The sequence below is a fragment of the Antennarius striatus genome, chromosome 1 (assembly GCF_040054535.1).
Source record: "Antennarius striatus isolate MH-2024 chromosome 1, ASM4005453v1, whole genome shotgun sequence".
NCBI classification, from domain to species: Eukaryota; Metazoa; Chordata; class Actinopteri; order Lophiiformes; family Antennariidae; genus Antennarius; species Antennarius striatus.
This window is the reverse complement of record NC_090776.1, coordinates 28,842,332-28,866,584: the sequence shown is the minus strand read 5'-3', so window position 1 is coordinate 28,866,584 and position 24,253 is coordinate 28,842,332. Positions and strand designations below refer to the sequence as shown.

The 24,253-nt window shown below is 39.9% G+C and overlaps 1 protein-coding gene across 2 annotated transcripts; it reads left to right on the top strand.

The window, feature by feature from the left end:
• Window positions 1-1,480: 1,480 nt before the first annotated feature.
• LOC137597174 (RNA polymerase II elongation factor ELL2-like) lies at window positions 1,481-24,085 on the top strand. Of its 2 annotated transcripts, none has more exons than XR_011035627.1 (12): window positions 1,481-1,670; window positions 2,256-2,303; window positions 13,992-14,119; window positions 15,159-15,322; window positions 16,842-17,086; window positions 18,172-18,296; window positions 18,814-18,922; window positions 19,038-19,526; window positions 20,165-20,228; window positions 20,680-20,851; window positions 20,957-21,001; window positions 21,217-21,310. XR_011035627.1 is itself a non-coding variant. In XM_068318155.1 (12 exons), the coding sequence occupies exons 1-12, from the start codon at window positions 1,533-1,535 to the stop codon at window positions 21,325-21,327; spliced, it is 1,824 nt and encodes a 607-aa protein (XP_068174256.1). In that variant the 5' UTR covers window positions 1,481-1,532; the 3' UTR covers window positions 21,328-24,085. The 2 variants fall into 2 exon arrangements, 1 of the variants encoding a protein (XP_068174256.1); XM_068318155.1 differs by having other exon boundaries at window positions 19,038-19,524; window positions 20,177-20,228; window positions 21,217-24,085.
• The last annotated feature ends 168 nt before the right edge of the window (window positions 24,086-24,253 follow it).

Genomic DNA, 24,253 nt, shown 5'->3' with positions numbered 1-24,253 from the left:
CAACAAGAAGTATTAGTAACACTCAAGATTCATAGCTTACTGTCAGAATTAAATTGTCCCTTTTTATAAAATGCTGATTGAAAAAAAAGATGTTCTGTTATAAAGACAAGGAAATCTGAAAGACAATGTCAACAAACTGCCTGCAGGTTGCAGGTGTTAAGGGAGCCATTACCCTCAGGTGTGAAACGTCGTTCCCAGAGGGCCGGCATGCATTAGCAGTTCCACATGCAGCAGATGGCAAAACATAGACGATGAGTGGATGAGACAGACAAGCCAGGTATAGAAGAGGGATGGTCTGAAGTAGGTTAATCTTCCACTGCTGTTGGAGGGGCCATATCAAGCCTACATTCAGCAGTGGACTGCTGTCTTAAATGTAATCATAGTATTTATTCATCCCTGGAGCAGAATCATCAGCTGCAGGTACCCTGTTTCAAGACAGTTGGGAAGTGAAAGATGCGACGCTTCAGCTCCACCTGTTCCCTGCTGACATCTAGTAACCCTTCCTCCATCTGTTCTGTACTTTCATTCAGGCAGTAGATTAGCAATTTGACTAAATAGGCTTACTTGTCAGACTCATCTGCTTTTCTGACCTCAGCCATCCCCGTGTGCTGTCTCACAGTTACGCTGACACATGATGCTTAGATTTGCCATTCAGCTTAGTCATGATTGCAAGACTGTGAGACGTAAAAACAGTTCTACAAAGTCATGAGTTCAGAATTAGTTTAAGCTACTCCTGTTTCTGCTGGAACAATGTTGGGCCTCAAAAAGGAAGGTTGGGCATATCGTCAGTAACGGCAATGACTAAGTCAATTATATCTTTAGAATAAACACCTCTCCTGTTAAGTTTGATTTCATTATTTAGCTAACTACTGAGTAAAACTACTTCTCTAAAATATTTGTAGTTCCTGTGGTGGATTTTATTTACAATTTAAATAAAATGTATTGACACTGTGTTTCTGGTGATACAAAGAATGGCTGTCAGTACGTTGGTTCTGTGATGAACTGGGGATCTGTCTAGGCTCCAGGGTGAACTGGGATGGGCTGCGGACGCCCACGACCCTCAGATTTCAAGGCTGTTCATCAACCATTTGAGGAACAAATACAATCCAATGTTTTGTCATGAATTCATAAAAGTAAACCCTGATATTTGTTGATTGTGAACCAAATTCATGGAGTGTGAACCGGTAGCTGGAGAAGTGCCAGATCACCTCCTGACGGCTGTCGAGGTGCCTTTGAGCAAGGCAAGCGTGTGTGTGTGTGTGTGTGTGTGTGTGTGTGCATGCGTGTATGATTGAGCCTGTACATGTGTGTGGATTTATTTGAGTGGAAAAAAAAATATATTATTCAAAGCACATTAGTATAGCATATAAAAGAAAATGAAATGTTCAACAAAAAAAAAAGGTTCTTAGAGCATTCACTCGACTGCGCTGTTGCGAGTATAGCCCCGCCCACCCCGTGACGTCACACGGAGAGTGTCGAGCTGGGAGAGAGGAAAGCAGCTTTTTATTGCGGAGCTGAGAGAAAAGCCAGCGATGGCTTCTCTCAGGCAGGAGCAGCATTATGGGCTGTGCTGTGGAAAAACCAGCCGGAGCAGCTCCAGCAGCACGCTGTACCACGTCAAGCTGACGGACACGGCTCTCCGAGCGCTGGAGGCTTACCAGAACATCAAGGTACCGTCTCCCCAGGTGTCCGCCAATGGGCGTGCGCGCGCGCGCGTGTTTTGACGTGAATTGTCAAAGTGGTCGCGTGAGTTGTTGTTGTTGTTGTTTGTTTTTTTTAAAAATCTTTTAAAATTGTGTCTTTGTGACGTATATTAAAATGACCCTTCTGTTTACTTTGTGTTGTTGTTTTTTTAGTTTCCGTTTTTTTTAGTTTTTTTGTTTGTTTGTTTGTTTTTTAAGGAGCGCGTTGTTGTGCGTGTCTCGAATTTACGTTTGTATGAATAAACATGTGAGAGTCGTTCCGACTCGTTTACAGTCTGCTGTTAACTTCATTTCCCATGATTCAAGTCGCGCACATGATTGTCGGGAAAGACGAGCCGCCAGCTGTTTGCTGGGAAACCCTCAAAGTAAAGCAGAGCGGCTGTCTGTCTATTCATCTAATGAACAAGTAGACAAGTTGGTGTCATAATTATGGGGGGGGGGGTTTACTGGTTATGTAACTTTATCTTATATTTAAACATATAACAGCAGTGTTTGCTCAACTAATTTACATTAACAATTAATGCATGTTTTTCTTTCCTTCTTGCCCCTCAGGGGTACTTACCAAGAGCACCGTCAATTTGTTTCAACGAAAGCCAAGGGGTAAGATTTATTTACTTTTTATTCCTGTTGTAGGTAAAGTCCAAGATCTAGAAGGAGACTCAATAAAGTGCTCATGTCTGATCATAATGGCTTCAGCCTTCAGTTTTCTAATGGAGAAAAGCAACATAAAAAGAAGTTAGAGGGTCAACCTCTATGTGCATCTGCTGAAATTCAAAACACATGATCCATTTTCCATTATGTTTCATTAAAATTTGACAAGCGTTATTGAGAATAATCGTCAGAAAGCCCAATCTCACAGTGTCAAAGGGAGTGAAAGAAAAAAGCTCCGTCTCTCTGTCCAGTTCCACTCCACAGTTTTGAGGATTTTGACTGAGGTACATGCTCCATCAGAATTCAGGTTTTATCGATAAAAAACAAAAGACTGGAGATGTTCAAAAAAGTAGAATGAAGTGCGGATCATCTGGATCTGTCATGTGTCCAAATCTTGCCAACAATATCCACATAGTCCTGCTAACAGACACAAAACAACACCAGGAACTTGTGTCTTTGGAAGACTAAATAAAGAACAAGCAGGAGACTTGTGAATGTGTGTCATTTAAAAAAAATCCTTTTATTATAAGTACAATTTTTTAACTCAGTTTTAAGATGACTCAATATTAGTTTTTTAAGAAGGCAACATATCACTGACAATTTTTAAAAAAAACAACATATTCCAAGTAACTGAAGAAAAGCTTTTTATCACACATTCATGTTGATTCACGCGTCCCATTGCTCAGATTGAAGGTTATAGCTGGTGGTCTCAAGCAAATGAGAGGCATGCAGGTTACTGGGTCAGACTGGAGTCTGTGGAGAAGCTTTGTCAGGTCAGCGGGCGCCGCTGGGGAAAGCTTGTGGTGGGGGAGAGAAGTGCACACACATGCTTGAAGGAGTCCGCAGCAAGAGAGACGAGTTCAATTCCAACAAGGAGACTTCACTACGTGTAGGGTTTGTGGGAGTGTATTAACTGATTATATGACACGTCAACATAGTAGCACATCGATAATTCTCTCGTTCTCTTAGTGCTAAAGGATCATCTGTGCTATGGACTGCAGGTTTTAACTAAAATCAGGACGACTTGTCCTTCAAGAACTTTTTTTTTTTCAGTTAAGTTGAATGAGCTGGTTGGACTGAGCTGCCAACCCCTTCCAGTTTTTGATGGTGGTTTGTTTTTGCGTAGGGTCGTATGATTAACATACTGAATTAAACTTTTAATCGTACCTACTTCTGAAACATTCACAGTACAAGCCTCGTTGTTTATTCCGATCTTTTTCGGATGAGGCTAACATCACTGTTCCCGTTCATAATAGAAGAAAATGGTATATCTAGCTCTAACAAGAATGCATATGTTGGCCAAAATGTGAAGCGTGCACAGTTTTTCTTTCATGAATATGCAGATTGTGAACAGCTGGCAATTTCTGTTGTTGTTGCCGTCTTTCTTCTCTGTTTTCTGGCCTTTTTTCACGTTTATGTCACATCTTGTTACTAACCCTATGAAGATCCATCTATGAAAGTGACTCATTTGATTTGAAATGATTGTTTTTTGATGTGATGATTTGAACCACGTTAAGGCAAATGATTGAAATTAAGTAACTTAAGTCAGGTAATGTGGATGTAGCCTTTGACCACAGCTGACAAGAACATTTAAAAGTTACAACTGGAAGTGCTGCATTTAGAAAATTATATTTTCAGACACCATTATTCTGTCTTCAAGGGCCTAAGGAGTTTCAGATTCATTAATTTCTGCTCACCTGGACTCCCTGTTTGTGTTGAGTTCCGAAATGAGAAAGTGCTGAGGTGTAAAAAGTCAGAAAACTTTTGGATTTCGTTCCATTCTTTTAGAGAAACTACGACATTTCTTAGCTATAATTCAGCTAAGTTATACTGAAAAAGAGAGACAGCAGATTATCAATAAATGTTTTGAGCCCAGCGTTAACGTCTGCTATCATAGCTCTGCACTGGGCTGCTGCTGTTATTGTTATGGCTGAGAGGTTTTAGGTAATATCACTCCTCCCTGTATGTGGCTTTTAGAGCTAAAGTTATTAGGCTAATGAATGTTTTGAGGTAATTACGTGACCTGTAATGGTTGTGATTACAGCATGAGGCATCATGACTTGTTTACCTTTGCTTTCCCTGTCTGTCTGTTTCAGACCTTCATGAATGTTTGGTTGTCTTTCGTGTGGATTTCTCTAGCTTTGGCCCACTTTTGCTGCGGTATTAACGAGAAGTTGACATGGACTCTGGCGCGCTGATTCCCAGGTTCCCATTTCCGACCTGGGAATGGGAGCACATACATTTTCTGTGTGTTTTTCATGAAAGAAAGAGTACACACCCTGTATAGAAATGTGTGTGTGTGTGTGTGTGTGTGTGTAAGCAATGCCCTGTGTGCTACGTATGCACTTTTATGTTTTAAATAGCTGCGTTTGTTTGCTACGGTGTGGGTTTGTTACGTGTTTATGTGCTGTGTGGCCTGAAGGCATCATTTATTCATGTCTCACCTCCTTTTCTGCCGTCCTCCCCCCTCTGCCCATTGTGCAGCACTCGTTAGGCTGGCAGCACCCGAGTGGATCCACTGTGGGTCCTCTGTATGTTTGCTCAGTTTCTTTTTCTACTACTCGCTTTTCTACGAATATCTGTATGTTAAGTAGGTTTCCTTTGTCTTTGTTTTCCTATGCTAGGTTCTTGAGAGTCCCCCGTCTGATGGTGCGTCTCTTTTTGATTTGAATAACAATAAGCAGAGGGGGGGGGGATGCAGCTATGTGTTGTCAATGAGATCCCATGAGTGAATCACATTGTCAGCCCAGATGTGTATTTACTATTGAGGGTTTGTTTTGTGCCTGATAAAGTGCTACAAACGCGTTGTACTTTAAATGTTTAATGAGTGCACAACAAACAACAGCCATACTTCTGTGTTTAAACAGGAGCAGTGCTGATTGTTCTTCTAGCAGAGGCTGATTCATCAGAAAGAAAACAGTATTTAGTGGCTGATTGTCTTCAAACTTGCATATTTAATTTGTGCACTTATTATCTTGGAATATAGCTCATGCAGGAGCAAAGCTTTATGTGTTGTCTAGTTCTTTCATGACAAAATCCAAATGGAAAGCCAATGAGGCATAAAACTGCACCTGCTCCACCTGCACACACATAAAGTCTCAGTGTGTTGAAGATCCCAGCTAGTTCTGGGAAGGCCTTGTGTAAAACATACTATAGTAACACACAACTTGTCAAGGTGACAGTTTGTTCCTCAGGCACCTGCCAGAGGTATGGAAACCTTGGCAGATGATTGGGTAGTAGCACTCTTTCCACCCACCCACACGCTGACCTTCTTTCCCCCAATACTGGAACTTAGTTTCTCAGCAGGTCTGTCCCTCTGTGGAAAATTGCAAGTGAGAAGGAGAAAATGTGATTACAGGCCGGGTCTTAAGTACTACCGCTCAAGTAAACTGCATTTACCATCCAGGGCCGGCGTGTGAAACAGTGATGAGCGTGTGAGCATTTACTTATTGGCTGTGGGGTCATAAAGACACAAAGGTTCTTCTGCTTGTGTGTCTCAGTCTGTGTTCTTCCACTTGTCCGGAGACACACAGACACGTCGCGGTTTGTGTCGCTGGTCTCTTTCGTGGAAGGGACTCGTCTTTAAATAGTACGTGTCAGCTTGTAGCCCTGGGAATGTTTCAGCTCTTTTGTTGGTGATGAGATGATGAGTAGTATTTACTGAAGTGTGGTGAGGATGAGGGTGGTGTCTGTCTGTCTGAGTATGTTTGCATCTCTTGAAACCAGCGGCAGAGATGTTTGGCTGAGGGCTTCAGCAGACTTCACCCTTTCTCTCTTCTCTGCCTCATGAGTGGCGGCGGTGAAAGGAACCGAGAGTCTGCCATCTCACGCTGGATTAACTCAAACATACAAACACACGCCCTCACACACAGAGTTTGCATTAGCACAGGGTCCAGAGTGACTTGCCTCCTGCTGATAGCAAACAGTGTGTGGTGGCGACAGGTTTCACTCCCTCCTCCAACACCACCTCCCTCTCCTCCTACCAACCAGAAAGGGAAGCAGCGCCGTGGCATCCCACTCTGGAGCCGAGGAGGCCAGAACAAAAGACGGCCTGTTTTCAGAAGGCCATTACTCAGCCTGCAGAGGATGTGGAAACAATAGCCTGCATGAGATTTACACCCAGACCCCACATTCAACCAAAACTAGCAGGAAACATAAGCCCTGTGCACCGACAGCAGTCTCTCACAGTTTTTGTTCAGTCAACGTCATAGTTTGATAAAGCTGTTAAAACCAGGCCCTGCTGTCCTGCATCTCCAAAGCAAGACTTTTATGACGGCTGAGATTGAACTGTGGCTCGCCACCACTCGTGCTGACAGTCAGGACCTGTTTTGAGTCAAAACTTCAGCTACTTCATTTCTTTTTACAATATTGTGTAGATTTTTGGTTTTACATTTGGTAAATATTTGTCCAGTGGAAATTTGTAATCAGATGCAGGTCAATGGAGTCCTGTGATCATAAATAGATGTTTATAATTAAATATTTTATTCTTGCTTGCTTGAGTTTGACTTAGCCTTATAAACTAAAATAACCCTTATAAAAAATATCATAAACATGTCACTAATTACATTTCCAGCATTCTGTTTTAATTTACCACTAAAAACTGTAAAAAATAAATAAATAAATAAATAAATAAAAACACAATAGAAAAAAATAACCTTAAAATTAAAAAAAAAAAATCTACATTTGCAGTGGTGGGAACATGGATATCAATAAATATTTAATCATTAAATAAATACACCAAGTTATGATGGAGGGTCATCTATCTCTGATCTTATAATAGTAGTGAATGGTGATGTGCATTACAGTAATTATCATTCTTTCACTATTTTCCAGAACTTTTGTTAAAATTTGAGATGCTTTAGAGCGACTAATTTGCAAAGATTTTACTCTTCAATCACCCTTCAACAGTATGTAGATATTTTTAATACCATAAACACACAGAGACATAGAGTCACAGCAGACGAGACTCAGCCGTGGCGAGCTCCTCTTACATGAGCAGATGAATGCAAAGTTGAAAATTCATCACATTTGTTCTTACTTTACTTTAACCAAGAATGTTTGAGGCCTGAGGGAATGGATGTGTGCTGATTTATGTGTGTGATTTGACAGGTGTGCCAGCGTAGATAGAAATATATGTTCAGAACATTAATTTCAAGTATAGACGACATTGGAATCTTGTACGGATTGTATGATGTGGTTTTTTTTTACATCCCGCGTCAAAGCGGTGATGTATTGTGATTTTCAGTGTTCGTGTGTTCATCCTCTCCATTCGTTAGTTTGTCCACCAAATATCTCCGCAACTATTGCAAGATAGAAAGATGAGACAAAAAGCACATTACTGTGGCGGCAAAGGGGACGGAAATGAGATGTTGACCTTGAGAAAACTAGGCCGTGGTCAGATTTCAACTCTTGTACACTCAGAAACCAGATAAGATGGGAAGACGAGGGAGAATGCCAGTGTGAGTAAGAACATGGATCAAAGCTACTGACTTGATCTATGAAAGTAGGTCAGAGCACTAGCTTTGATCTTTGACCTATGAAAGTAGGTCAGGGCAAAATTTGCAGGAGTAAATTCCATCGGTCGTTACTCTGTCTGTCAAGTCTCCACTGGATTGCGGATCGCTAGCAGAACCGTCGCGGCCACGATACCAGGAATCTGGGAAACTGTTAGGCAGAAGAACCCCGTGGAGAAAACTCCCTGGGGTGAAGTTATCGACACGAAAAAATGAGTCATTGGCAAAGTATGAGAGAGTGAAAGTAGAGGGAGAACTAGAACTAGTGGTAGGGCTCAGGGTGTCATTGGACGTCCCCCAGCGGTCTAGTCTATAGGAGAATAACTATTAATTAAACTATTAATGTGTGTGAGTGTGAGCTGATGGTGGGAGGTGTCAGCTCACCTCCAGAGCACCGCCGAGGCGCCCACACACACTTTATGGAGAGTGACGGACCCAACTGACACACTGTGTGTGTGATTCCTGAGCATGAGAGGATGTGTGCAAGCCTCTCTGTCCTGGTAGGGATGCATGAGAAGCTCCTAGTCCTCAGTCACTCCCTGTACCTGTTTGTGTTACTTAGCTCAGTCTGCACAAATACATTGTTGAGAATAGTATATTAAAATACTATTGAGTACAATTGGGTACACCTTCTGCAATGTAAAGAGTGTCCAAAGCCACGGCTGCTATGTCCCAGTGCAAGCACTCATCATTCAATACATGTCATTAATGGCCTCTGGATGCACAGCATGACTACATTGGTAGCAGCTCTTCAGAAGCATCATCCAACAAACACAGCATCCTTAAATTATGAATTGAATTGTCCATGTGGACCAATATTGTTGGAATTGTCCTCCAGTGATCTTACTGACTTCAGCGGCATAAGCTTAAAAAACCCCCCCCCTCAAGTTTCACCTAGAACTGCTTTGCATGAGCAACTGTTCCAGACGTTCTCAGATAGAGATGTGTGAACTCACAGGTTTTCCAGCGCTGACAAGAACTTATGCTGTGATGGAGGACTTCATTGGCTGGTTTAAACAAAACCACGTCGAGGTTGATTTCTAATATTTTACTGATTATCTCTCTTACTGGTTTAATACAGGGCAGTTGCAAATGTCCATGTTATACAGTCATACATACATCTCCATGTCTTAATAGCATGTACTGTATTCTCTTCACTGCTAAGGAAAAGGAAGTCACTGCAGCTCCACTCACTGAGGAGCAGATAGTCGTTGCTGAACAACAGTGTTATTGTTCAGCTTAACTGAAGTAAAAACACACAAAAACTAGTCTATAATCAGAAAGCACTGTTTCCTGATTGATCGTTCAAATGCATTGAACAAGAAATCAGAGCTGACTTTTTTCAGACTGATGAAAGCCAAAGGAAACGGAGGTCAATGGCTTGCTGTTATTCTCAGAAACAAATGGAATCCAGGCATTGAATTGCGAATCAGCTTTTCAACATCTGTGTTTCAGTAATTTGTCTTTGAAGATCAATGGAGCGTCATGTACTGAACATATAAATGTCAGGAAGCCAGATTCATTGAGATCATAGTTTGTTTTACACCCGACTGAGAAGAGTGAAGGTGGCATCAATGTGAATCACAACTAGATGTTTGCTTTCACTGGGAGTGGACTTCAGGCACGGACAAGGCTCTTCGTCATATGCATGATCTGTTAGCGTGAGCCATATTTACCAGGGGGGCATTTAGATGAAATGTAACCCTAGCCCTGTTCCCTTTCATGTGATGCTGTGGTCTTTCGGTATGGGGACTGGCAGCTAGCAATTTCTTTAATTATAGATATAGTGACATCAATTTGACCTCTTCAGATTTCCTTTTTTGTCTAAACAATAAACCCAGAGATATTCATTTTGCCCTTGGTGAATGAGGCTTTGGCATTTCTGCTGTCTAAATTACTTTGACCTCCTTTTAAATGTTTTCTGTCCAACCTTTTCCAGAAAGCTGTATGCGCAACACTTGGTATATGATTTGATATAAAATATTCTGTGTTTGTGGGGGATTAATTAAAATTCACATGGCATCTTAAATCAAGCAAATTTAAAGAATTAATTGATGGCAGAACTGAAGAAAACAGTGAAATCGGACAGGAAAAAACCCATTAAACTTTGGATCAGACCCAGATGATGAAGCAGACAAATATTTTTCTGTTCTACAGAAGGAGCCCTTTTTCTGGAGGGAGCAAACTAGACAGCGTTGAAAACAACAAAGCGAAGAGAACCTTGTGCCCAGAAACATCCCCTAGTAGTGGAAAACCATCCCCTGTGGCATTTATATACACATCAGCAGCTTTCTTTGTATTACCAGACTGGTCAATAAAATTAGAAGGTGTTAAACTTTATCAGTATTTAGGTAATTGGTGTGACTGTGGGGTTTTTAAGTGCATCTCAACAAGTTCATCAAGAGCAGACACAACTCCCTTTGGAGAAGACAGCATGTTTTCTGACCTGTCTCCTCCAAACAAACAGAACAATCTCACAGGCTTTGTGTGCATATACTGTATGATGGGCAATTATTTAATTACGTAAGCCTGACCTAGAATATTTAAACAGATAAACAGATACACACTGTTCATGTTGGTTTGAATCTCTCAGTGCTAATGGAGCTCAGCTGTTTTTATAAATTCCTGTGGTGAAAGCCAGCATGCAGAGACATGTGCAGAGGACTGATAACAGAATGCTGTACAGCCATCTGGGTGACTTTCTTACACGTCAATACAAAAGACAGAAGAGAAGAGCTGTTCCTGCATGTTCACAGTGTTAGTTCAGATTCTGTTCTTTTAAAACATAGTATGAAGTTAAAAGTGAAACATATTCACCTGAAGATTTGTTATCACTGATTGGAATGCAGACCAACATGTTGGGTGTAAGCATTTTTAAATCAAGTGCGGTTTCGACAGGCTAAAATTGTTATATGTACTAAAGCAAACTTACTGTAGAAAAGCATCACAGCGTATCCATTAGCTCTTGGTGAAAGGTCAAGAAAAAGACCTGGGGTTACTTAAAAAAATAAAATAGTAATAATAAATGATAATGATAATAATAATCCTTTATTAATCCCCATAAAGAAATTATTTTTTTCCACTCTAATATCACATGCGTCAATTTTTATATCGTACAGGCCAGCACACACACACACACACACACACACACACACACAAAGCTTGCAGATGGGACGGTGCCTTGCTCAAGGGCTCCTCAGCAGTGGTCAGGAGGCGAACTGGCAAATCCCACTGCCAGTTCACACTCCCAACGTTTTGGTCTACACATTTCTTGGACTGGCCACCCTCTGGTCTCCAGCCCAAGACCCAGTGGACTGAGCTACTGCTGCTTTAGTGTTACATTAAGAATAATTAGCTTTGCTAATGCTAAGTGAAGAATTACAGCATTATCAGTGCACAGAGCTGCACAATTTTCTGAGTTTCTGTAATTAGAAGATGGATGGATATACGGTATAACTAACTTGCTGTTTTCACTGGTTAGTCACGAGTAAGTTAGTTCCTCAGTTAATGCCTGTCTTTTGGCGTCACTTCTTTCCTGAATGCAGGTGTGACTATGAAGAGGTTGAGAAAAAAATTTAAGCACCAAAAAAACATCAACAACAACAAAGTGAAATACTGTTGGCTACTTTACTCTTTTTGAGCTGGAAACACAATTTTTGTGGTTTTCATTTCATCATTGGTATTAATATAAAACTATTGATTACAGCAACTTAAGAAATGAATGACCCACAATGAAAATCTGTTAAACATGGTGAATTGTTGAAGTTTTTCCTCCTTGAAACAAAAGAAACACATGTATTGTTCTCTCCCTTGAATACAAGATAAGATTGAAAGATTTATAATCATTGCAAATCATAGATTATATGTGAATAATAGGTTTTGACCCAAAAGCCCCTTTCATGCATGAATCTTGTGACACCTGTGGTACAAATTTCTCATGAGGAATACACCAGCCGAGAAGTTAAGTATTTTAAAATGATTTCAGAAATATTCAGGTACATATTTTCAGTTGTCAAAACAGCGTAGAGCTCTGATTCTCATTTTGCCTCCTCTATTATTATATGTCTGTGTGCATTTGGCTCCCCTTGAGGTCGCAGCTTATGTTCTGGTGTGCTCCACGGAGTCTGTCAGCAGATCTCACGGAACGCCTCATTGGAGTAGACTCCCAAAACACTGTTTACCCAAGGAGGGTTATTTAAAGTTGCAGAGTGCTACAGCATTGCCCTCTGGATTTTGTGTGCGTGTCTGTGTCTGTATGTATGTGTGTGTGCGAACATCCTCATCAGCTGCATTATATGCTCACAAGTTATTTCTCATTTCCTACATCTTTCCTGGCGACAAGGATGGAATCATCCGTGTTCTTGCTTTCTACTCCAGTGGAGAGTCACATGCATCTACATTGATTTTGTGACCTTTTCTTTCATTCTAAGGAGCATTTCTTTTCATCGTTGTCATCAGTAATCAAAGTCATCAGGTTATTTTTTGTAACAAGATTAGCTGACCTGTAGTCAACAATAACATCAATGCAAACTTTATTTTAACATCTGGGATTATTTTTGAAACATCCCCTGTGAGTCATATATGGTATAGGGTGGAATGTGGCATATTGTATGGTTACAGGGGAATTCCATTTATCTTTGGTGTTCCTGTAGATTTCGAATGACATTTCCAGCCACTTTAACTTCCAGTAAGTAATCAAGAATAGAACTGGAATTCCCTGTGACGTCATTCACTTTGTTTATCAAGGAAAAATCGTCCTTAAATCAACATTTCTGTTGATGCGCCGGTTAGCACAGGGGCTATTTGCCATCTGGAGTCCCTGCATAGATGTGTCACACTAGAAAACACGATAAACTTAATACTGTACAGTGATATTTATCATGCGTGAATATAAACAGAATTGTTAAATATTATTGTAATTATATCATTCTATGGAGAGACCGTAAAAGCACATGCAAAACAAATGTTTAACAAAGCACCGCAACATCCCTGAGTTCAACATTTTAAACTTTTTCACATTTTTAAACAAATTAAACTCTGACAGACTTTTTAAAGCACTTTTTTTGTCTCACGGAACTCTGAGACTCACGGAGCGTAGCACACTTCCGGATGCTGTCAGCCAACAGAACGCACATACGGCATCATGTGGCTGTCTTCCAAAAATCCATGATGAGTACTTAAGTTGAAATTTGTCCTTCTTCTAATTTTCTCAAGGGCAAGGTCATCGTCTCATTCTCATCCCCTTTGTCGCTTGAGTAATGTGCTTTTTGTTTCATCTTCTTATCTGCAACGGTTTTGAAGATATTTGGTGGACGGACAGACGGACGAACACACAAACACTAACAATTACAATAACAATATGGGACAAGTTGTGTCTTCTATAAGAGCAGATATTTCCCAGCTCTACCTTGAAAGCTCCTTTGACGATAACCTTTTGTTATGATCTGGCGCTAAACAAATAAAACTGAATTGAACTGACACAGATAAACATGCGAGTTGATTCATGCAGACAGGCTGACGGTCGTACGATCACAGCAGGATCCTCAGGTTACTGTAAATGTTATAGAGACTATTCAGTATTCCACAAAATGAACCCTTTAACAAACTATGTGTTTTGTGAAATGCGATTTGAAAATTCAAAATTGTTTTGTAGCTGTTTGTTTGATGCTTATAGCCTGTAGTGGTTCAAATAGGCCCTTGGACTTTTAAGTGCCTTTGGAAGTGTTCATTCATCTGGTCCTTACAGAAAGAAAACAAAAAAGCTGCCTTGATTTATGTTGCTCACAGAAAAGGTTAACATTGGGTGTGTCTGTGTTCCAGGCTCTGAAGCATTTCGTATGAAATTTTAAGGATTATAAAATAGTTATTCACCAACATAAACTGACAATTCAAAAGATACACAAACTCAAGAGGTCTAAAGCAAACACAGACAAATGGTGGCAACATACCCATTCTCTTGGTTCATATGCAAATAACCTGTTTACACGGACAAAATGCATTCCAGAAGCCGACAGAAAATCTGGCATATAATCGACTTTTAACTTTGGTGTGTTGATTGCTTCATAAACAATCTTTTTGTTGGCCTGTCTGTTTTAAAGGAGTCTCCCTTTATTTTTCTTCATAGTACATCAAGATCCCAGCCCCCACACCAGAAGCACCTTCTGCTCTTCGCATCTTCTCTTTCTACTTATCCAGTGACAGCAAAGACCAACCGCAAGCCAGCTTTGACTGCATCCATCAATATGTTTCAAGGTGTGGAGTAAACCATTTGAAACATGTCGTTTTCTATCCTTGTAATAAACTGGAATTCAGATTCTAGTTGTTTAAGTTCAACTTTTTAGTTTTAGAAATGTTTGTCAACATAAATTAACAAAAGAATTGGGCAGTTTTTGGTGACACAAATTAGTTGAAGTGAAGCTTTAGTTGCGTAATCCATCACCTCAGTTTCAGATGCTTGTGTTTAATCTGATCTTCTGGCTGCGGGTCAGATCATTCCTTTCAGACATCTTCATAAGCCTTCACTCCTTCCACCCTCTGTGTCACCACGTCTCTCAGGGCGTCACAGGAGATGGTCGGCTAGCTGCATGCTATACAGGATGGAGCAAATGTAATTTCTTCTATATTTCGGGGCTGACCCTCTTATTACTGAGGCTTGTGATGCCTTGTTTATTGGGCTGGATATGTTTGGAAACTGAGGGCTATGCTTTGTTGCTGGCCCGTGTTGCCAAATGGCTGACTGTGGTCTGAACTCCATCTTGTTTTGGTTCGACTCAACATCTGGAGCCAAGACAAACAGCCAAGAGGTTCTGCTTTCTCTGCTCCCTTTACAGAAATGGGAGAAATTATCTCCAGCCACATATGTGTTTCTATTGAGGATCAAATCATTAAAAATGTGTCTTTTTTTTAGCTTTGAAAATTTTTTTTATGTCTTACATCACCGTAAATCTTTGATTTATCTAAAACATTATTGCAGCCCGGGTTCATCGTTCTCTTTTATCCCAGATGAACCGTATTTTGCACGTGTGCTGGTTGGAGCCGAGCTAATCTCATTGGTTTTCCACAGGCTCGGTCCTGCTTTGGGCCAGGATAACTGGCTTTTCACATGTAGCAGACAGCAGAGCTATATCCAGCCTGTGACATAAAATACTGTAACCATAGACTAGTCTTTGCCAGCTCCTGCCACAAATCCACCTCATACTGCAAGGAGTCATTGTTGGTAAAAATGTGTCTTTGGGGGGTTTTACATAAATGACTGTGCAGCTTTTCAGTGATGCATGCTGTTTTTCTGCAGTGATGGCCGCGAGCAGCTGGAAGGTCAAGGCATCATTCAGGACAAGATAACGGTGTGTGCCACCGATGACTCCTACCAGATGACCCGTGAGAGAATGTCGCAGGTGGAGAAGGACAGCTGGAGCCGCTCTGCCATTGAAATCAAACCTGAAACCACACAACCAAGTAGGAATAATTTAGATGTCTCTATGGAGAAAATGGATCAGAAGATGACACAGAGCCTGTTTTCAATAGGAGAGACCAGAGAGCTTGGAGAGCAATCATTGAATTCAACATGCTTACAATAGTAGCACATAAAAGCAAAAATTACAGTATTTAAAGTGAGACAGATGTGTGACCCTAAAACAGTGCTATTTGGACTGTTAAAAAGGAAAAAGGCATTTATTTTCCCATTTCAAAGTGTAATGAAACCAGTTTGAAACCTGGTCATGGTTTTACAAAGCAGACTGAAGACTAAATGTTGTTTTCAGGGTTTTACAAACTCATAGCCAGGTTGTCCTTTTAAAAACTTTACAAAGTGGCTGAGCATTTGCCAGTATCTTGTCCAATGAGGACGAGATATTACATTTTGCATTTTTTGAGCAAATTATTCAGTAATTAGTGTGCCATGCATGCATGAGCGAGTATGGGAACTGTAAGCTATTCTAGTTTTATCTTCATTTTTTTTCCTGGTTGATTCTAGACCCTTGTTTCAACACTTAAACTGTATGGGAAATAAGACTAGAAGTGATTTTGGCCAAATTTAGATTGTTGATTGTGCAAAATCCGGTCTTCACAAAGGGTCATATTTAAGAAATGCACTCAATATTCCCCCATCCATCTCAGGAGGTGTTCACACAGTGCATATTATCAGGCATGTCAAAATCTGTTGAGCAATTACCTGACATGCCGTAGTAAACATCAGGCACCATATTTGTTTTACATAAATCTGTGTCATATTGATGATTAATGACTGGATATGAGATTGTTAAAACAGAAAGAGTTGCTACGACTTGTCTTTTGTAGTTCAAAGGAGATCTTTGTCTTCCTGGACCTGTGCCTCACTCTGACCTTCAGAGCGCAGATTAAACCTGTAATGGGATTAGCACAGAGAAATAGCTTTTTCTTCTCTGACATGTCTCATCTGTCAGAGATGTAAGCAGTGATCAGTGGGGTGGTTGTATCTCCAGACAAATAGCTGCAAGCCAGCATCTATATGTGAACAGCAGGTAAAGGATAGCAGTACATATTTAATTTAAATATATGTTGTAAATGAAGTTTGATTGTGTAGTTCCTCAGGTGAATGTTTCAGTTAATTAATGGAATTGTCCAGTTAGTGCAGGCCAGGGAGGGTGAATTATACTGTATAGTGTCAAAACATGAATTCTGAAATCTGTCTGCCTTTAACAATTGACATGTGAAGTTTTTTTTACATGCTTATAGAATAACTACAGGTGTAGACTTTCTTTCTTCAGCTCGGTTTAATTTTCTCAAAATGCATGTCAATTACTAAGAATCTAAGTCTTGTGAGTTACTGAGATAATATTGTTTTGTCAAAACTGCTCTTTGAAATGTAACTGCGAAACAAGTATCAATATAATTTGTAAAATGCTCTAGTTTGTCGCCAAAGTAATATAAATACAACAATACATTGTGACCATCATTTGTTCATAAATATTGTTTTCATGTGTTTTTCTGTGTTCAGATAAATGTGTCAAGTTTCACAAGAGACCAGCCGCTCTGTTTACACCAGACAGCGTCTTAAATAAGCATTCTACAAACAACCGGAGGAATTATGGTACTTCCATGCTGACCCACAAGCCCCTGAGAGAACGAATCATCCACCTGCTTGCTCTGAAACCCTATAGGAAACCGGAGCTGTTGCTATGGATGGAAAGAGAAAGAGCCGGCCTCAAGGACAAAGCTGAGCTGGGTGGGGTACTGGAGGAGGTATAAAAAAGTTTAGATGTGTGCTATTACACATGCATATACATTTTAAGTACTTGTTTTCATATACATGGCTGAATGTCATCATACGTAAGTTCTATGTACATTTCTACCTTTACTATCCAATATTCTCTACACTTCCAAACACAGTTTGGATATTGTTGCTCTTGTGAGTGTGCCGGAACCGTTTGACCCATACATTTTTGCATGACACACACATAAGTACACAATCATTAGCATTCACACCTCATTGTGCCGTAAACACTGTAACGTTACAGCTAGCAATTACAAGCTGTAACATGCATTAAAAACCATTGGACAACATAAATTTAACTTTAGATTTACTTGTAGGATAATGGCACAGGCTGGTGAATAATGACCAGGCCTGCTCTGAAAATCTAAAGTAATCTTGTAAAACAAGTCTAAAGCAAACAGTGAACAGAAGTATGGGTGTTGATCACAACGTAGTACAAGGTCTAAACGGTAACCCCTTGTAGCCATTTACTGTTTTGGCCTAGCCATGTAAACTTAGATTTAGTAGAAGCATGACTCTGAAGATAATCAAAAGAAAAAAATTAGATCATAAATTTTGAGATGCAAAAGGTTGACCGAGTTAGTCTTTTGCCATAGGACTCAAGTGTGAGCGCCTGGAATTATTTCAAGGTTTTTAACAGTGGGAACCACATCACATAGTCATCCAAGAGCAGGTAGAATAAGACCACGATTCAACTCAGGCCCTGGATTAAGGATTCCTATTTTGGAGGAGTTAAGATGAAGAATCTTCAGTGCGATCTAATTCAAGGCGTTTATTCTGGGATTTGACTGACTCAAATGAATGGTATGAGAAATACAGCTGACAGTCATCTACATAGCAATGAAATTAAAAAGGGAACACACAGTACCAAGATAATATTTAAGCGGAAGTAAAGACACTTTTTTTTTTTGAAAGCTCAGCATTATGAGTAAATGTAAATAGTTCCTCAATATCAAGTACAAGAAATAATTACTGACAGAATCCAGTGCGTTAATTTGTCACTCAGACCGTAAATTGTCAGAAACAACAGACTTCCATTTGTGTTGTATTATAGGTAGCAAAAGTAAATCCTAAAGACAACAGCTACATCCTCAGAGATGACTTCTACAAATACGTGCAGAGAGACTGGCCAGGCTACAGTGACGAGGAGAGGCAGCAGATCAGCAGGCTGCTGGCCAGGTGAGGCATAACCTCAGTCTACCTCACTCTGTATACCTCGGCTTCTGCAAACCTGCACGTTGTTTCCTGTAAATATTGTCAATTTATTGTTTATACTTTCTATTGTATATGCATCCAATATTCTATTCTGTTCATTGCACTGCTAGAAGAGCTGCTACACAGAGTTTTGTTGGTTTGTAACAATGACAATGAAGATGTCTTATCTTAAGCTGCACATACAGCCAATTTCTGACTGAGGGTGGTTTGATTTTCCAGTCTGTCCTTGGAGGTATTCATGTATATTTTATTAACTGTTGGATACAAAGTACATTGAAGGGATTTAAAAATGCACCACTCATCTTTTTTTCCCCTAATTTGAGAAAAAAAATATTCAGTTATGGTGCAACTCATATGCAGTATTTTCCGCACTATGAGGTGCACGTAAAAGCCATTAACTTTCTCAAAAACTGGCAAATTTTGCAGCGATGCCAGTTAGAAGTACTTTCTAAATTTCCTCTTGTTTCTTTTTGTTAAACAGGAAGTTGCACCCACATGTCAGCAACCAATCACGGAATTGTCAATTAAATCCATCAAAGACCTTTGAGGATGCATTGCTGCCTCACGACACAGTGAAAAATCCTGCAGCGGTAAATACCCACGTTGTATTTTATTGAAATTTCAGCAACTCTGAAGTCAGTTTTAAGGTGTGTGATACATGTTTTATAAAAGTTAATTTTTCACTTTTTTCCCTCCCTTTCCCAGAAACGCCCTGCACCTTTTGAGTCTTTGGAAAGGCTGGCTGCTAAGACTCAAAAACTTGTTGAGCAGAGGTTCCAACAGGAGCCCACAGTTAATGAACTGTTCAACAATAAAGGACGCGATGTTACAACACCTACCCTCAACTCCAGGTTCCACACAAAGACGAAGGAGCTTCAACAGACACACGGCCACACTGGTAACCAAACTGGATTACCAGGGAACCACAAGGGTTTTCCTCTAATGCACAATTTGTGTAGCACCTCTGACATACCTGGTTCAGAGAGCAGAGAGCAAGAACCCAAAAATAGTAGTCACCAACCTGCACAAGGTGGCTCCGAGTGTGCTCATCAGCGGCTGACCAACAGCCAGCACAGGAAGAAAAAGTCTAAAAAGCATAAAAACAAGGAGCGGGAGAGGTTAAAAGACAACAAAGATGATGAATGGTTGGAGACAAGTCCTGATCTCAAGCAGAAACAGGATAAACTTGACAGTAAGACACTTTTCATTCAGGTTTTTCCATGTGATTGGTGTTAATTTTCACTCTTCCTTTACTTTGATCAAATCCTGAAAACAGCAGAGTAACAAGGAAACAGTCTTTCAAGTTATTTTATATTGGAGATAAATTGTTTTGACTTCCCTCTGACAGACTGACTTGAAGAAAGTTTGGAAGAATCACTTTATTTCCGTTGACTGTATGTGTCACATATCTTACATGGCAGGGGCAAACACTTTAAAAAACAATTTATCGCCTCTAGAATTGCTTGAAAACACAACAGGTTTACCACAGGTGGTCAGTAGTAATTGTGTGTGAGGTCTCTGAGTGAGCCGACCGCCCACTGGTGCATTTATACAGTATTACCTCATAAGCACGTCTGTGTTTGCTCCCTTAAGCTGACTCTCTTGAGCCCTTCTTGTGTTTTGTGGCTGACTGACTCAACAACATGTTGAGGAGTGCTTTAGGTCTCTAAGCTGTCGTGTCTCCTGGTACACACAAGCTCGTCTGTCTGCAAAGACAGGCAGGCAGAAACCCATACAACAACATGTTGCCTGATCTCCAGACAAGGACAAAGTGTTCTGATTGTACTGACTCAACTCAAGCTAATGCCTTTTTTTTTTTATTTCTATCTGGTGCTTTATTCCAGATCCTGACATCACAAATGCTGTTGTGGCCTCTGAGAAGCCAGATTATGTGCTGTAAGTGTGAACATGTTTAAAAAACATTGCGTTCTGGTCAATGTGGGGCATAAAATTCCTTTCAACATCTTAGTTGAAAAGGATCTTGGAAAATACCAAGCATAGAGCTTTAACATGCATATGAAGCGTTATAGCTATCAGGAACTACATAGCACATAAAAGTAGTAAACATTTATGTGTTTTTAATTGTTGTAATGAAGTATTTAGGGAAGAATTGAGTTTGTGGCAGTGAGCGGTGAACCTTCTGATGTGTCAGCGTGACAGTGGTTCTGTGCTGCTTGCTTGTGTTAAAAACAGGTACTACAACGGCAGAAAAGGATTCATAAATTCATAATGCTTTCAGTTTTCATGTAAGACTAGTGAGATTGACCAAGACCGTCACCCTTTGTGACGCTGATCTGTATTACATCATCATTAATTCTACTAATTGTCAGTGTTTGCCTCTGTGCAGCTCGTACACCACCATCAATAGTTTGGACCAACGTCGGAGGTATCAGGAGGATTTTTCAGCGGAGTATGACGAATACAAAGATCTTCACTCCCGAATTGCCACCGTAACTCATATGTTTGTTCAGCTAGGATCCAAGATCAAGAGCTTGTCCCCCAGCACTCCAGAATATAAGGTTCATTTAGATCTGACACGGAGGAATTGTGTTCAATTCAGTGAATGCTGATGTGGGAGTTCATTTGTCTGAACTAATACCTACAATTGTGTTTTGTACCATTAGGTCATGGAAGAACAAATCCTAGAAAAGTACAAGAAGTATCGAACAGTAAGTCAAATGTTTGAATGGTTTAAGTAGTTTCATTTCCTGAGAAATTGACCAGACCCTTGCTCCATTTATTTCTACTCCTGCATCATTACTTCCCATGTTTTTCATCTTGAAGTATTATCCATTACTTGATTAGGGGTCTATTGTTTCTATGCTAATTGAGGATAAATGAGTGAACTTAATAAAGCAAAAACTATTTTCCTCATCCTCCACAGAAATTCCCAGGCTACCAGGAAGAGAAGAAACGCTGTAAATATCTCCATGAGAAACTGTCCTACATCAAGCAGCTGATCATAGACTATGACGTCTCTCAAGCCTCTTCGTAGCCTCGACTCTGCCCTGTGTCACGTTTTTCTTGGAACCCCATTTCCTTTGCAGAAACAACATTGGTGTCAAACAAAATGTTTTTAATCAGTGTGGAAAAGATATTGGAAGAAGCATTAGATGTCATCATGGACTTCCTCCGTTGGGACCAAGGACGATGCTGTGAGCACCTAGAAATCAATAGCAGAATTTTCTGTGGCATTTGTGATTCTGTTTGTTTTGAAAGGATCTGATTCGGTCCTAAATTGTTATTACATACACTTCCATAATTTAATTCCAGTCCATAATATTTTATTCAGTCATTTTTTAAAATAAATAAAATGTAGCATTTTTTTAAAACCAATTTATCCCAATGCATTTATATTGTTTTTGAGACTTGTTATTCCAAATGTCACGTCAGACATGCTCTCTCACTTCCTTTTATGTCATGTTCATGCAGCACAAGGACGAGTGCACGTTTCAATTCCGTATCACATTTAGCTAATTCAGGATACATAATTGAAGCAGAACATTTTAACAAAACCAACAACAATTTCTCATTTTATCCTTTGTATCTGAAAAGCCAAAAGAATGGAGTGATTTCCACTCATTTCAGCTTCCCTTTAACTGAATGTTAGAAACATTTATCTTGCAGTGAGACCAGTTCAAAGCAGTTCACTGCATGAGCATGGAGATAATGAAATATGAACAAAATTTTAAGGTAAGTGGTTTTCATATTGGAAATAAGTGGCATAATTTAAGCCTTGGTACATAATAGTGAAGGTGTTTTTCAGTGATGTTCCTGCAATATATTGGCGTTATGTTTGGGGTGTACCCCACCTCTCACCCGTAGACAGCTGTGATAGGCTTCAACAGACCTGTGACCGCAAGGTTGATAAGCGGCTATAGGCAATAATTATGATTATGATCTTCTCGCCTGCAAGAAAATGGATGAGTGGATAGATTTTCCAGTGACCCTGGGTGGGGTCCTGACATACGGCACAATAAACTCCTATGTAGAATACTTGCTAACATTTGCAAGTGAATGCATCAAGAAAATGAAATGGGAAAAATATCCAGATAGTTGAATATGTGAAGGCGGGTTTACATTGGGCCTGCTGCAATGCAGTATACGTTGAAGTATGTGTTGTCTCTAAATGCATTTGTGTTTAAAGTATTTCTTTACCATACCCATTTCTATTAAGAGTAACCGGTTCAAGAACCAGAATGCTTGGCCTTAATGACTGCCAGGCAAAATGTCTAGATTCAAGTATTTACAACCACTGGAAATAAAAGGTATCTGTGTCCCTCTTTGTCTTTTGTTAGAACTACTGATGTATTCATTTAAAGCCATCATCCTCCACTCAGTGTAGCTGTTCCCAAAGTGTCCGCTTGTTTATCACCAAGCAGGTGGGAAATCGAGGGAGTGCGAATTACAATTAAATCAAAGGATTGATCTCACTGTTCCACACATAGTTGTGGAGACTTCTAAAAAGTGTCCAAAAAGTCCACTAGAATAGCTCCATCACCTACACTAACATGTCTGAACGTTGCTCATTCACTAAGAAAAAAGAGACTATGCAATGCATGACGGCACATTGTTGAGTAGTTTAGGTTATTTCACAGAACACTGGGAGATGACACTGCTTTGGGGGCCTTGTAGTGGACCCTGGGTGATTTCAGCCCCAGATATTTGGCCTGCAGGAAAATATGGAGCCATATTGGCCACAAAAATGCAGATTTCTGAGACCAAAGCAGTAGCGGTACAATTGTGGCTGGCCTGAAGTGGTGTTTTTTTGTTTGTTCTTGTTTTCTTTTCTACATTTCTGTTGCCAGTTGATAATCTGTGCCCATTTGTGTTTTGCTGTGTTGTATTTTTTTCCAGAGTACAAACATTTTCATTCTGATTGTGGTTGCAGTTTTTCTACTGAATGTTATCTAGTGATGTAGAGGCCTTAAAATCGGATAAAGTCTGCTTATAACGAGTCTTAACACGTCTCTTTACAGCCTTATATCACATATAAACCTGTCTTAGCCATTTCACAACTCAAAAAGAATGCCAGCAGTGGCTTTCACGTGTTTAAATATCGCTTTCTTTGGGAAATATGTCACAATTTAATTTAAAAGTTTTAATGTCGATTTGTCATAGCAGCGCAACGTACTCATCTTTTGCATTTGTAATCCTTCTGGTACGTTGTATGTTTTCCTAATCGTCATTGAGATATGGTGTCTATCATATACGGTATGAATGTGGTTATACACTGTGGATGATGTTCCTCTTTCTAGCCCATTTGACCTGGCTCTGATCACATGGACTTGTTTGGCTGGAAGACGGCCTTCTGTGATTCTTGTTATATTATTGTTGACGTAATGAATTTCAATCATGATCATAGAGTGGGGGACAATATAAGATGGCTTCAGGGGGAAATGGAATATTAGTTTTGACTGTCTAATCTGATGGGTTGTTCAGTTTGATTAAAGAGCCTTCTCTCTTTAATATTTTACTTCTTCCAAATTTACTAAACTTTTTTCTTTATCTGTGCAAATCTTAATCAAAAACTACCAAAAAAATCTGAAGGTGTTTTGTTTATTGAACCTGTGCTGAATATATGCAGGACACCAATGTGTACTTCACAGTAGTCGTCTTCATGTGCTACTTACATTTGAGTGCAAAACCTTGTCTTTGTCGCTGGGGTAAAGACAAGAGAGTATGAACGATGTTTTACAAAAACATACATTCTCATTTCCAAGTTGTACAAATATTAAAAGAATAAAACATTATCTACATATCTGCCTGGAGAGTTTATTGCTGTACACACTTTGTTGTTGTTGTTGTTTTTTCTGCAGATATGCCTGGACCCTCCTAAAGAGTATCAATAGCAAGTGTCAATTAAACACTTCATATTTTAATATAAGTGTTTTAATGTGTAAAGGTTAACAATGTGAGGA